Here is a 15,188-nt window from a genome sequence, read left to right as displayed (position 1 = left end):
CAGCCTGTCCTTAACTGGGGGCAGCAGGCTACTGTGGAGCCAGTGAGATTGGGTTTGAATCCCGACTCCGCCAGTGTTACCTTGACCATTGGCTTGACCTTCTTCCCTAAGCCTCAATGACTTTATCTGGAAAATGAGGGGCCATTACGGTCCCTAATTCAGTGTTGAGAAGTCTCCATGAAACAATGTATAGGAGGCCCTAAGCATGGTATCTGTCACTTAGGAGGGGCTCGATAAATCAGACATATTAGCACGATTTCATTAACATGTGCCCCAAGGCAGTCAAGCCATCTGTCCTGGAGGAGGCCAGCCAGCTAACACAACTCTCCCTCATGAGTACACTGGTACTGGTAGGTAAGGGAGAATGGGACCTCCTAACTCCTACATCCCACCCCGTTTCTTTGTCACCAGAGCGGAGGAAAACAACACGATTCCCTGAGAACTACTCCTTGACAGGTCATAAGCCGAACCGGCAATCATTTCAGTGGATTTGCGGTCTGCACCACATGGCTGAGGACCTGTCACTCTGTAGTCATTATGCTTTGTTCTCCTGGGGTCACCTAGCAACTAGCAGAGAGCAGGTGGGGAAGCCTGCAAGTGCCATTTTAGGAACTACGTCTTAAATACCAAGGGATGGGCCTCCTTGTTAGAAGTCCCTTAGTCAACATTGTAGACAAAGGAACCCTTAGTCTGGCTGGGATCCCTCATCTGTGCCTAAGGACCATGATTTCCCAGGATTCTCAGTCCCAGAGTGCCCTGGTAGATGTGGACACAGCCTCCGAGGTCCACTCTTTCGTTTTCATTCCATACTCAGATGTCACACACACCCTCCCTCGCCACTTTTCAACAGCTTGGAGGATGAATTGAAGGGTGAAGGCAATGGAACCGGGGAGACCCCAAGAACAGGATTTTATGTGATGGAGACATTCTTCTCACTCCAGGTGGAGCTCTGGGTCCCAGCACAGGGTAGGGAGTTGATGCAGGGTCCGAAAGGGAGTTCTGATTGTCGGACTTTACGAGGAGGCTCTTGGGGATGTCAAATTTGGCGCCTCATGCTCTGACCTAGCCTACATCGCACATGTGCACACAGCCTGTCCCAACTAGCCCCACAGAAGAACTGCTCTCCCAGCACTGATAATGCTGTCACCGCGGCCTTCTCACGTCACATCTGCTATCCAGACGGATACACAAATTGGCCATGAATAGGAGAAGGAAATGGGGTAGAACGTCAATAATATGAAATTCACAGGCTTCTTTCTTTGCCCTAGAGACTGAACCAACGTGGAAACAGCCAAATATACAATTAGTGATCATCTAGATAAGGAATGGACTAAAGTGGTTGTTTATTTTACCCGTTTAAAAAGGTACACTATGGGCCCCTGGGTGGCTCAGTGGGTTAAAGCCTCTGCCTTCGGCTCAGGTCATGATATCAGGGTCCTGAGATCGAGCCCCACATCGGGCTCTCTGCTCAGTGGGGAGCCTGCTTCCCCGCTCTCTCTGCCTGCTGCTCTGCCTGCTTGTGATCTCTCCCTCTCTCTGTCAAATAAATAAACAAAATATTTTTAAAAAATGAACTCAAAATTCAGAGCTTTAAAAAAAAAAAGGTACACTATTAAGTAAAATCACTGTATAAATACAGAAAGTTAAGTCTATGCAGTATTTGTTCAACAGCGATACTGAGAACCCAACCTTGAGTTAGGATGCACCCAGGTCATGTGTGAAACATAAACAAAAGAGAAAGCATGGCCCTGAACTATAAATTACATAACTATTATGGGAAATAAAATGTCTTTTCATAAAGCAACTGGAGAATAAGTCAATAATATAAACCACGAGACTATACAGCAGAGAATGTCTGTGTTGAAGGCTGTAAGAATTTAAGACACATAAAAGTTCACCAAAGCTAGAATTCAGCCCACCATTGAACATGAGGCTCTTTACAGGTAGTGGTCAGTCAACCATACACAGGAAATAAACAGGCAAATAAAACAAATTGCAAATGCTTAATAATACTTAAAATTTAAATTCTATTCATTAACACAGGTTTTGGGAAGAAGTCCTCCTAGAAGCACTTTGTTAGGTTTTAATTTGTGCTGATAATTACATGATGATTGAAAATATCAAAATTCTAGTTTTAAAATTATATAACTCTGACTTTACTATACTTTGTAACATCCCTCCTCTCTCCCTTCCAACTGGTCTATATTTGTGTTGTTTTGTCTTTGTAAATCCTCCCAAAACTTGGGATAGAAGTGCCCAGATCTCCAGATATATGTATTCACTTAAAACTGCCAAAAATAGGGGCGCCTGGGTGGCTCAGTGGGTTAAGCCTCTACCTTCAGATCAGGTCATGATCTCAGGGTCCTGGGATCGAGCCCCGCATCGCATTGGGTTCTCTGCTCAGCAGGGAGCCTGCTTCTCCTCTCTCTCTGCTGCCTCTCTGCCTACTTGTGATCTCGTCTCTGTCAAGTAAATAAATAAAATCTTAAAAACAAAAACCTGCCAAAAATATAACTACTGATAAGAGAAAGAAGAAATACCAACATGGAAATCCTTTGTTTCTTCCTTATTTCTTTCCTTCTGTCTGTCTACTTTCCCTCCATCTTTCCAGCCTTCTTTCCTTTATTTCCTCTTTTTACCTTAACTTCCTTCCAGTCTGTCATCCCTCCTTCTCTCCTTCCATCCATCACGCAAACAATTACCCAAGACCTACCATATATCAAAGAAATAGAGCTGAACAAAACAGGCATGGCCCCTGTCCTCAGGGCATTTACGATGTCTCCACAGCAAACAGAAAGATCGAACCAATCTTAAAAATTTGAAATTACTTGTGACCTGGAATGTACACATAGGCTGGGTCTCTCCCGTTTGTGCTAGAAACCGGCCAGATATAAAAATAGCCTACTTCAAGAGAACCAGGCTGTACTCCAAAGTTCACAGTGGAAAAAATTGGTGTGACAATGATGGACAAGTCATGTTGGTGCCAGGAGACCTGGATTCAATTCCAAATCTTCAGAGGGAGAGATGGCTGCATACAGAAGGTTTAGCAATGCCCAGGCATATACTAAGTGTCCATTCAAAGAGATTATTATTATTATGGAAAGCTCAACAGAGAGCACTTTCTTGAAAACAATACACAGTCATATGGCTAATGACATTAGCTTTTTAAGAGTATGTGATCAAGGTAATAGTAATATTCAAGGTGATGTTCAAGTTCAGAGCTCGTCCAGGTTCTCCCAAACACAGCCATCCCTCAGTATTTCCTGTAAAGGAAAAAGCTTTGGGCTGGGACCATTCATACATTCCCCAAATGGTGTCACTTCTTCGAAAACTGCTGTCAAAGATGGAAACGAGAAGGACCTCATCAACCAATGGCAAAACAAAAACAAAAATGAAAACAAAAACAAAATAAAACTTCAACATTTTTGGTTTTATAGATCTTAGGTTTAGTTGTTTCATATATCCCCTTTTGTGTACGGGGACAAGTCCAGATTCCTTCAAATTGGAACTACCCGGATGTCATCTAGATGAACAGCTTTCTTCTCTTTAAATCTGAGAATTTTTAATACGTTCTTCTTTCTCTCTATAAAGGAGTTTTCCAAGGCTCTTCCCAGGAGGTGGGTGAGTATCTGGTCCCAGCACAAAAGGTGATCTGGCTTCTTAAGGGACTTTGATTCTTTGGCAGAGCCAGAAGTACAGGTTTCCTATTGTCCAGGACTTGGACTTTTTCCTAGGAGAGAAGCCTGAGCTCCAATCCTATCCCCAGCCTGGTACCTTGGAAATGTCTAGGAGCTCAAGAAGCTGGCAAAGGAAACTTCCACTCACGATATATCTTGCTCGTCTTGGAAAAAAAGCGTGACATTCTTGAGCCTGAGTCAAATCCATATTTTCAAGCTTTCTTGGCACCAAACGATGCATTCCTAGTTGGTACACGGCTCCATGCTCCAGGGACACAGGAAAAGGCCTCCACTCAAGAAAGCCTGGGTACATTTTCGGGGCACCTCCCCAGCTGCGGATCTAAAACCCTTCCGTCTGTCGACTTTTTCCTCCCTTAGTTAGCTCATTTGCTGCTGGAAACTATATCTTTTTGTTGTTGTTGTTAAGATATTTTTAATTTATTTGACAGAGAGAGAGAGGTCACACATAGTCAGAGAGAGAGGAGGAAGCAGGCTCTCTGCTGAGCGGAGAGCCTGATGCGGGGCTCGATCCCAGGACCCTGAGATCATGACCTGAGCCGAAGGCAGAGGCCTTAACCCACTGAGCCACCCCGGCGCCCCTGGAAACTATATCTAAATAAGGATCTCCTGTGTCCAGCTAACTTTTACAGATTGGAACTAAGGGTCAGAGAGGCCATGAGCCTTGTTGTAACTGGCAGGTAAGAGTCTTGAATGTACTTGTCAGCCTGACATTTCTGGGCTGCTGGACTCGCTGCACCATACCCTGTGGCACCTCAAGGATACTCTTTCTCTGCATCCGGGTGGGAAAAAAATTACTGGTTTCCACTAGAGCAATATTTCCTGCTCCTGATTGCACATCACTATCATTGCAAGGGAGGCCCTGGGTAACACAGGTGGTTGAGCATCCGATTCTTGGTTTCTGCTTGGCTCGTGATCTCAAGAGTTGTGAGATCGAATCCCGCATGGCTCCAAGCTCTGCTAAAGCTTCTCTCTCCCTCTCCTTCTGCCCCTTCCAACACTTGCTTGCTCTCTCTCTCTCTCTGAAAGAAATAACCCTTCTTTAAAAAATGTCAGGATACTTACTTAAAATGCAGATTCTAACATGACATAATTTTAAAACTAAAAGAATAAAATAAAATAAAAATAAATAAATAGAATGAAGATCCTCAGGTTCCACCCCCCCCCCACCAGAGACTCCAAGTAAGAGTAGGAAAGAATATATGTATTTTTAGTAAGTTTCCCAGGCGCTTCTGACGTAGCAGCTCAGGGCTACCCAGGAACTGGCATTAATAAAACCCATAAGAGCAGAATGAAGCTATTTTCCCCCTACAAGGCTGAGTGGTCCCACTCCTCAGGCCTTCTAACAGTCCCTTACTACTGTGTGCCTGCAGGATGGAATAAGTCACTGCTTTCATCAGAAAGACTGAGCACCGTGGTGGAAAGCAGCACACAGTGTAGGGCACGAGATTAATCTTAGTTCAACTGCAATGTAATTCAGGTGGGGACCTTTTCCAAGCCCTGGGGCCCTACGTGAGTCCCACAACTCCTTCCTGAGCTCAGGAATTTCCTCTGTCAAATCAGGCTCGTGAGGCAAAAGTCACTTGAACCTGAGGAAGGGTCCTTGTGTTCCTTAAAAGGAACATGATAGCCGCAGCAACATCTTCCTAGGAACAATGCCAAAGGCAAGGGAAGCAAGGGCAAAAATGAACTATTGGGATTTTATCAAGATCAAAAGCTTTTGCACAGCAAAGGAAACAGTTAACAAAACCAAAAGACAACTCACAGAATGGGAGAAGATATTTGCAAATGACATATCAGATAAAGGACTAGTGTCCAAAATCTATAAAGAACGTAGCAAAACTTGACACCCAAAGAACAAATAATCCAATCAAGAAATGGGCAGAGGACATGAATAGACATTTCTGCAAAGAAGACATCCAGATGGCCAACAGACACATGAAAAAGTGCTCCATATCACTCGGCATCAGGGAAATACAAATCAAAATCACAGTGAGATACCTCCTCACACCAGTCAGAATGGCTAAAATTAACAAGTCAGGAAATGACAGATGATGGCGAGGATGTGGAGAAAGGGGAACCCATATAAAAAATAAAAAATCATATGAAAAAAAAAAAAAAAAAGAAAGGGGAACCCTCCTACACTGTTGGTGGGAATGCAAGCTGGTGCAACCACTCTGGAAAACAGCAAGGAGGTCCCTCAAAATGTTGAAAATAGAACTGCCCTATGACCCAGCAATTGCACTACTGGGTATTTACCCTAAAGATACAAACGTAGTGATCCGAAGGGCCACGTGCACCCGAATGTTTATAGCAGCAATGTCCACAATAGCCAAACTATGAAAAGAACCTAGATGTCCATCAACAGATGAATGGATAAAGAAGATGTGGTGTATATATACACAATGGAATACTATGCAGCCATCAAAAGAAATGAAATTTTGGCATTTGCAACAACGTGGATGGAACTAAAACGTATCATGCTTAGCGAAATAAGTCAAGCAGAGAAAGACAACTATCATATGATCTCCCTGATACGAGGAAGTGGTGATGCAACATGGGGGTTTAAATGGGTAGGAGAAGAATAAATGAAACAAGATGGGATTGGGAGGGAGACAAACCATAAGTGACTCTTAATTTCACAAAACAAACTGAGGGTTGCTGGGGGAGGGTGGTTGGGAGAAGGGGGGTGGGGTTATGGACATTGGGGAGGGTATGTGCTTTGGTGAGTGCTGTGAAGTGTGTAAACCTGGCGATTCACAGACCCTGTACCCCTGGGGATAAAAATATATTATATGTTTATAAAAAATTAAAAATTAAAAATTAAAAAAAATTGAAAAATTGGAAAAAAAAAAAAAAGGAACATGATAAACAAGAATAACAACAAGAGACTTTTCAAATTCCCTCCTAGGCCGGCCTACACGTTGCAATCAGCATCCCTGAAAGCAAAGTTTGCTGAAAAGTGTCTGGAAGCGACCTCCTTCCAGTGCTGACCGTGGTTCCCGAGTTCCAGCTAAATCGTGTCCCCATGTCTAAGCCAGGCAGGTGAAGGGCTTCACACATTCTCCCCTCCTCGCTTGTATTTCTGGCACTGCTTCTTGATAATCTCTCCTCCAACCTACCCTAGATGTCAGAGGTTAGTGAACTTTGGCCCACACCCCAAAATTTGGACTTTGCTCTATTTTTGTAAATAAATGTTTATCGAAACAGAGCCATTCTCATTCATTGATGTATCACTGATGGCTGTATTTGTGCCAGTGTGGCTGAGCCAAGTGTGAAAGGGACAATACGTATCCTCTTAGTCTGCAAAACCCAAAGTATTTACTATCCAACCCTTTACAGAAAAAGTGTGATGACCTCTGCTATAGCCGGTTCTTTTCAGACATTTTTGGCCATGACCCACAATAAGCACACTTGACAATGAGACATACTATACACATAGATACTTATGTGTGTATTTATATATACATATTTCCCAGAGTAATATTTACCTTTACAAAACACAATGCATTCTAAGAGGTTTCCAATCTACTAATTTTTTTTTCAAATGCTGTCATGACATTTTATTAATCTCCCGATCTCAGATGAGTCTTGATTCATATTTGAAAAACACTGCTTTAGACAAAGTGAACTGGCTACTTCCAACACATGTCCCCTGCTCTCCCAACCTCTATTTCTTTCTGGCACTGCTCTCTCCATTTGGCATGGCCTGGTTCTTTCATTTCTATGTATACAAATCCTTCCCATTCTTTAAGAACCAGCCCAGTTTTCATCCCTTTCCTGAAGCATGCTTTGAACCTCCAGTCCCAAAGCATTCTCTCATTTCCCACATTTTTTTCTCTTCCTCTATTTTAGAAATTTAAAGTTTCTGCATTGTAGAACAGTCATCTAGTAATCTGTGCATGTTTCTAATGATGTACCCAAAGATCTTGAGTTCCTTAAGGGTATGGTCCTAAGCATTTTATATTCTAAATACCATGCAGGACAATGCCTTGTACTCTGTAAGTACTGAATAAATGTTTATTAAACTGAAGTAAGCAAATATTTGTTAGTGAGGGTTTAATATGGTTTACACACATGATATTTTATCCTGCAAAGTTAAAGCCTATAAATATATTGTATACTGTAAGTGTTCAATAAATGCTTATAAATACAGAGAGGGAGGGATAACCTGGGCTTGCCAGTTTCCATTCCAGTTGCTAGATTTGTATTGTTAAAGAAGGTATCACAGCTTGGATTGACCTAAGCACAAGTACCAGCCATATATTCTGAGACTAAACAGTAGCACTTGAGAGAGCTTGATACGGTCTCTCCTTTCCCAAAGAAACAAAAATGCAAACCATCCCTCCCAGACCATTAATGATAATGCCACTAGAGTGGGTAAGAGAAGAAATCTCCCCAGAATGAAACTTCTTCAGGAATCCCAACATATCCTGAAATGTTATCATTATAACCAGTTCCAGTGGTTTTACTGCAATGTGTTTAAGCATGACCAAAGAGGACATATTCTTAGGAATTCAAGGATGGTTTGATGTCAGCAAATCAATCATGCTATTTCATTACATCATAATAAAAAAAAAAAAGTACTTCTACATCACTAGATTCTAAAAAGACACCTGGTAAATCCAGCAGCTGTTTCTACAAGGTTCTAAGTAAAATAAAAATAAGAAATAATATCTACATGGACATAGAGATTTTTACCAACATTAAAAAGTAATCACTGGGGTGCCTGGGTGGTTCAGTTGGTTGAGCATCTGACTCTTGATTTCTACTCAGGTCATGATCTCAGGGTCATGAGATTGAGCCATGTATAGGGCTCTACACTCAGCACAGAGTCTGCTTGAGATTCCCTCTCCCTTTTCCTTTGCCTTTCCCCACCAAATGAATAAATAAAATCTTTTTTTAAAAGTTTTAAAAAGCAATCACCAAAACAGAAGGTAAAATATTAAATCCATTTCCATTAAAACAATGAATTATCACAATTATTATTTAACATAATTCTGAAGGTTGTACCTAATGCAATAAAAATATCACATACAGGGTAAAAATATTAGAAAGGGAAACAAAAATATTTTAGTCACAGATTATATGACTGAATGCCTTTTAAAAATCACAAGAGATTATACAGTTTTAGAAAAGAAAATGCTGTAATTAATATTAGAATGTGATAAGGTGGTTGCAAAGAAGAGGGGAAAAATATTAATCAATAGCTTCTCCTTATATAAGCACCAAAGAAAATAGAAAAATGAGGATGTCAACATTAAAATCAAAGCTGTTAAAAGCTCGGGACGCCTAGGTGGCTCAGTTGGTTGGACAACTGCCTTCGGCTCAGGTCATGATCCCGGAGTCCTAGGATCGAGTTCCGCATCCAGCTCCCAGCTCCAGGGGGAGTCTGCTTCTCTCTCTGACCTTCTCCTCGCTCATGTTCTCTCTCACTGTCTCTCTCTCTCAAATAAATAAATAAAATCTTAAAAAAAAAAAAAGCTGTTAAAAGCTCTATAGGACATATGACCCAGTCTCTTCAATTAATAAATTAGAGAGAGAACACCTGAAAGGGATAAGCAGATTAAAAGATATTTAAGAGATATCAAATAGTTATAAGTAATATCTTTTGGATCTCAATTGGAGAAAGAAAAAACTATTAAGGAAGAGGTGAGAAAAGGCAAAGTTATTAAGAAATTACTTTTGGCATTCCACTCTACATTTCTGTTTAGGATGTAGAACTCTATAAAAGAATGTCACTCCTATCCCAGTAATAATAAAAGGCCAGGAAACCTTCAAAATCATAACCTTTCTTGAACTCCTTAGAAATGTGAGGCCATATGGCCATAGAGTAAGTGAAATCCAAAAGGTGACAAGCCCCTTCAAGGAAAAATAAAAAATAGGACACAAAACCATCTTCCTTTTGGCAGGTCACAGGAAAAAGAGGATGCTTCCATACAAATGAAAAATAAGAAGTAATTTAAGAGTTCCAAAAATTCTTAAAGGCCAAGTATAGCCCATCATGTTAGTTTTAAAATTTCTTGGAGTCCCAGATACCAGAGATATATTTGCAAGTTAATTCCCACAAACCTTCACTGGGTGTTCACAGAAAAGACTGGAGACAGAGAGGGGGTCCTGACAGTGTTTGCATGCGGGCAATGATCAGCTGCTGACAGACAAGCATGGCGCCCTCCAGTTCCCCAAGCCCTCCTTTCATAGGAAACAAAAGGCTTAAGCTTTTGGATATGTGAGTTGCAAATTTTCTCATCCTAAGAACCCACGCAAAAATCCATTGTTACTGGAATAGCGATTTCTCCAAGGATTGCCCTTGGAGAAAGGGTAGGAAACCTTTTGGGGCCTGTAACATTACTCCAATACTAAGGAGGGGTCTGCTGTCACTGGAGAAGGGTCAAGCACCTGACAGTAGAGATCCATCTTGTATCATAGACATGCGGGCACTATGGAAAGCTGCAAATGAAACAGAAACACTGAAAAATCTCCTCCAATACAGCATCCTTGCTTTGGCACACAGTAAAAATATCACACTTCTGGAAGAATTAGAACCCTATGCAACACTAAAAACTATAATAGAAACAAAAAAATCCAAACTCAGCTCAACTCCTGACTAGATTAATTTACCCTTTTCAGTAATGGCCAGATAAAAGAAGAGGCATGCCCATTTCTGTGTATAAACATTGTTTACCTCAGCCTCTAGTGTTCTTATATACATACTCTCCAGCATTCAGTGAAAAATTATGAAATACACAAAAAGCAAGAAAGACTAAACCACTGCTTTATCCAGAGAGATAAAACAATCAAGAGAACCAGATTCACAGATAAACCAGATATTAGAAATAACAGACAGGTAGTTTGGAATAATGACGTTAGATATGTTAAATGACCTAATGGGAAAGATAAGCAACATATTAAATAGATGGGGAATTTTCTCACCAAGATAAAAATTATAGACGGAGTCAAAGAAAAATGCTAGAAATAAAATACAGTATCCGAGATGAAGAATTCTTTCACTAGGCTCATCAGAAGATTGGACACAGCGAAGGAAAGAATCAATGACTTAAAGATAATGACAACAGAAAGACTTTAAACTGAAACACATAAGAAAAAAGTAACCAAAACCAAACAGTATGTGTAAAGAGCTCTGAGACAACATATGGTCACAAATCATGTGTCATCAGAACCCCAGAAGAGGGAGAATGGGGAAGGAGAAATATTTAAAAAATAATGATTGAGAATTTTCTAAAATTAATGAAAGACAATAAGGAACAGATCCAAGAATCCCCAAAACCCCAAGAAAGATTAAAAAAAAATACCTAGATATATTGTAGTTAACCTGTTGAAAACAAAACATATAGAGAAAATATTGAGGGCAACCAGAGGTAAGGATTGGTGAGAGTTTAAACACAGAGGAACAGAGACAGACAAGAACTGAAGCACACTTCTTAGAAAGTATGCAAGCCAGAAGACAATGAAGCAACACTTGAAAATACTGAAATAAAGAAATGAAATTCTAACATTTTAGGTGTGACAATGGTACTGTGGTATTTTATATTTTTTCTCAACAGCTTTTGTACTTAAAGATTCACACCAGGGATTGTTTCACACTCATCAGAGAGGAGAGCTCACCTTGTAGATGCAGGTAGAGATAAACCAAGATGATGATTGGCGCATCAACCAATCATCAACCATGAGCTGATGATGATAGAAAGTAGGTGATAAGCAAAGAGGAATTCAGTGATAGTCTCTCTACTCTCATAAAATTTTTTAAATTGCCATAATAGGAAATTTTGTTAAGAAATGGAAAATTTAAAGTATTTTTTATTTGAGTACAGTTTGACACACAATGTTACATTAGTTTCAGGTACACAACATAGTGATTCAACTTCTCCATACACTACGCTATGCTCACAAGTGTAGATAAAATTTATCACCATACAACACTATCATAATACCACTGACTATATTTATTCCATAACTGGAAATCTGGATCCTCCACTCCCCTTCCCCTCTGGCAACCACCAGTTTGTTCTCTGTATTTGAGAGTCTGGTTTTCTGTTTTGTTTTTTTGGTCTCTTTTTTTGGTTATTCATTTGTTCCGTTTCTCAAATTCCACATATGAATGAAATTATACAGTACTCTGGGTCCATCCATGTTGCCACAAATGGAAAGATCTCTTTTTTATGGCTGAATAATATTCCACTGTATATATATTCCACATTTTTTTATCAATTCATCTATGGATAGACACTTGGTAATTTTGCTTTTTGGTTTTTTGGTGTTTTTTTTTTCATTTATTTTGTATTTTAGATTCCACACTTGATCTTAGCCAAAAGACAAAGAAGTTTTAGATTCCACATATGAATGAAATCATGGACTATTGGTTTCTCAGTCTGACATTTCATTTGGCGTAATGCTCTCTTGGACTATCCATGTTATTGAAAATGGAACAATTTCATCTTTTTATGGCTGTGTAATAGTCCATCACACACACACACACACACACACACACACACACACACCCCTTCCTTATCCATTCATCTGCCAGTGATGGACAATTATGCTCCTTCCATATCTTGGTTATTGTAAATAATGCTGCAATGAACATAGAGGTGCATTATCTTTTCAAATTAGTGTTTTCATCTTCTTAGGGTAAACACCCACCGTACACAAAAATAAATCCCAAATGAATTAAAATCCTGTGTGAGACCTGAAACCATAAAAATCCTAGAAGAGGAAAAAGGCAATAATATCTCTGACATTGACCGCAACAACATTTTTCTAGATATGTCTCCTAATGCAAGGGTAGCAAAAGCAAACATAAGCTATTAAGATTACATCAGAATAAAAAACTTTTGTACAGGAAAGGCAGCCATCAACAAAATGAAAAAGGCAACCTACTGAATGGTAGAAGATATTTGCAAATAATGTATCTGATAAAGGGTTAATATCCAAAACATATAAAGAACTTACGCAACTCAACACCAAAAAACCCCAAACAATCTAATTTAAAAATGGGCAGAGGACCCAAATAGACTTTTTCCAAACAAGACATACAGATGGCCAACAGACACATGAAAGGATACTCAACATCACTAATTATCAGGGAAATGCAAATCAAAACCAAAATGAGATGTCACCTCCCACCTGTCAGAATAGCTAAAATCAAGAACACAAGAAACAACAGGTGTTGGTGAGAATGGAGAGAAAGGGGAACCCTCATGCACTGCTTCTGGGAAGGCAAACTTGTACAGCCACTGTGGAAAACAGTGTGGAGTTCTGTCACAAAATTAAAAATAGAATTACCATATGATCCCAAAATAGATTTTTTTAAAAGAGGAAAAAAACCGGAAGAGATGAGTGTATCATAACACATATCCTACCAGTCTTCTCTGATTTTTTTCCTCTAATTATCTCTTCCTATGGTCCACAATGGGTTCACAGGTCTCCAAACTGAGGTCATACAGTGCTACAGCCTTAGCCACCCTCTCCAGTGACATCACCGCAGCAAAACATACCAGTGCCAAAGCTCTCTTCTCCACACAGAGAGCACCGTCCTGAGTCCATCAGATTGGAGAAGAATCTCCATCCCGCTGGGGTCTCATATACAGGGACCTTCATTGATTTGGCCACTCTGAAAAATTAAATTCAAGGCAACAGTCAATTCACATATCTCTTCCCCTTTCTTTTCTTAGCACAGAAGAAAGTCTTTAGAATTTATTAACTCCAATAACTAGATTTCAGAACATTCCAGACTGTGTTGACATTTTTCAGGATTTTAAGCCATAAGATAGAAAATGATAAAAAAAAAAAAAGATAGAAAATGATAAATAGCATATTCCAAGGGTTCTCAGTTTTGCTTTCCCCATAATATAGAAAATATTAAGTTAATGTGTAGGATATTGTCACACTTATGTTTTCCTTCTAAAAATGTTCCTTTATCTAGATGGTAAGATCCCACTTGGGGATCTCAGAATCTAAATTAAGAGGGAGTTTGGGCACAAACACTTTGGAATATTGTTTGATAGTATCTACTAAAGATGAATATACCCATATCCTATAAACCAGCAAGTCAACTCTTAGAAATTAGACATGTAGGGACACTTGTGGCATACAGCTGTGATTCACTGCCAACCCACACACACATGCTAGGACTTCTAGGATTGGAAAACTCATTCTACCAGCTCCTAGAAATGTTGATGGCTAATGGCTCACAGGTGTAGCCCCCACTCTCTGCCAAAGACAGATGTCACATTCAAAATCATGCTTCCCTCCCCAGGTCAGCTGATGTACAATGACTGGTAAATGAGGATGGATAAAGGTCTAGTTTCCTTGCCCTTATTTGGCACAACTCTGTGGGACCATTTCAGCTCTAGAGCTCTCCATAGGTTGGCTGAGGCCTTTGTTGTGACTGCACCGTAGTCCAACTTATCTCTCGGTGTCCAATTCGCCTTCCTTGCTCCCCCACAGGTACTGATCTTAAAGCCAACTTTGGTCTGGATGGCAGAAAGGAATAAACTTCTCACAAGCAAATCTCTTTCAGGGTGCCACCTGGGGGAACCCAGTATGTCACATTACTCAACAGAATATATACACAAGATTTTACAAAAATGATTATAGAATCACAATTCATAAGAACTGAACAAACCCAATGTCCACTGAGTAGGATGGACAGATGACTTGTGATATATAATGCACTGCCGTAGATTTCGTGGGACAAACTATTGCTACGTGCAACAACTTGGATGAAACTCACAAACATCGTATCAAGTAAAAGAAATTGGGAACAAGAAAAATACATACTGTATTGTTCCATGTAGATAAACTTCAAGAACAGCTAAAACTAAACAGTACTATCACAAAGCAGGTTTAGGGGATGAGAGAGGTCAAGTGTTTTGGTGAAGGTTTCACAGAGATAAGAGGCAAAGCTAGAATTTGGACTCAAGTCTGCTTAATTTCTGCTCATGTTCCATTCCATTATATTGTGGTGTCTGCCCAAATGATTTAAGAGGTATGTAGATCTCAGAAAATGCTCGGGAATGATCTGGTACTGTACCACTGACCTAAAGAGTTTCATCTTCCCCACATGCAAGCAACCAAAAAGCAAAAACACCAAATACTTGTCACCAGCAAGATTTAGTTTCTCAGAGGCTATAAGTGCAGGAGGTAGTCAGGGAGAGGAACCAGTGAGGGCATCTTAGTGAAGAAGAGGAAGAAAGGTGCACAGAGGACAAAGGACATAATGTAATAATGATTTCTTTAGGTTTGTTTTGTGGCTAGCTAAAGAAAAAAAAAAATCTAGAAACTCTTGCCAGAGGAAAGGGAACACATTCCTTTCCATAACATACAAGTGTAACTGATGTGTTCAGGACCTTGAAAAATTATGTGCTAAATCTCCCTCATTTGCTTGGGAAAGTATTTTTTAGATGCTCAGGTATTACATCGAAGGTTCTGTTGTTTTAATGGGCTAAGAAACATAAACAATTACACTCGTAT

At 39.9% G+C, this 15,188-nt stretch overlaps 1 protein-coding gene across 1 annotated transcript in view; it reads right to left on the bottom strand.

Annotated features, from left to right (window-relative positions):
- The window catches only part of LOC309846981 (phosphoglucomutase-like protein 5), an 80,999-nt gene extending 66,150 nt beyond the window's left edge, over positions 1-14,849 (bottom strand). The window contains exons 1-2 of the mRNA XM_082696674.1: positions 14,813-14,849; positions 13,211-13,326 (exon numbers count right to left, since the gene is read on the bottom strand). Of these exons, the coding sequence (XP_082552800.1) occupies positions 13,211-13,313 (103 nt within the window). The 5' untranslated portion in view covers positions 13,314-13,326; positions 14,813-14,849. The remainder of the gene's footprint in view (positions 1-13,210; positions 13,327-14,812) is intronic.
- Positions 14,850-15,188: the final 339 nt, after the last annotated feature.

Source organism: Mustela nivalis, assembly GCF_964662115.1.
Source record: "Mustela nivalis genome assembly, chromosome: 13".
Lineage (NCBI taxonomy): Eukaryota > Metazoa > Chordata > Mammalia > Carnivora > Mustelidae > Mustela > Mustela nivalis.
The sequence above is the reverse complement of the archived record's forward strand: the minus strand, read 5'-3'. Positions and strand labels throughout refer to the sequence as shown.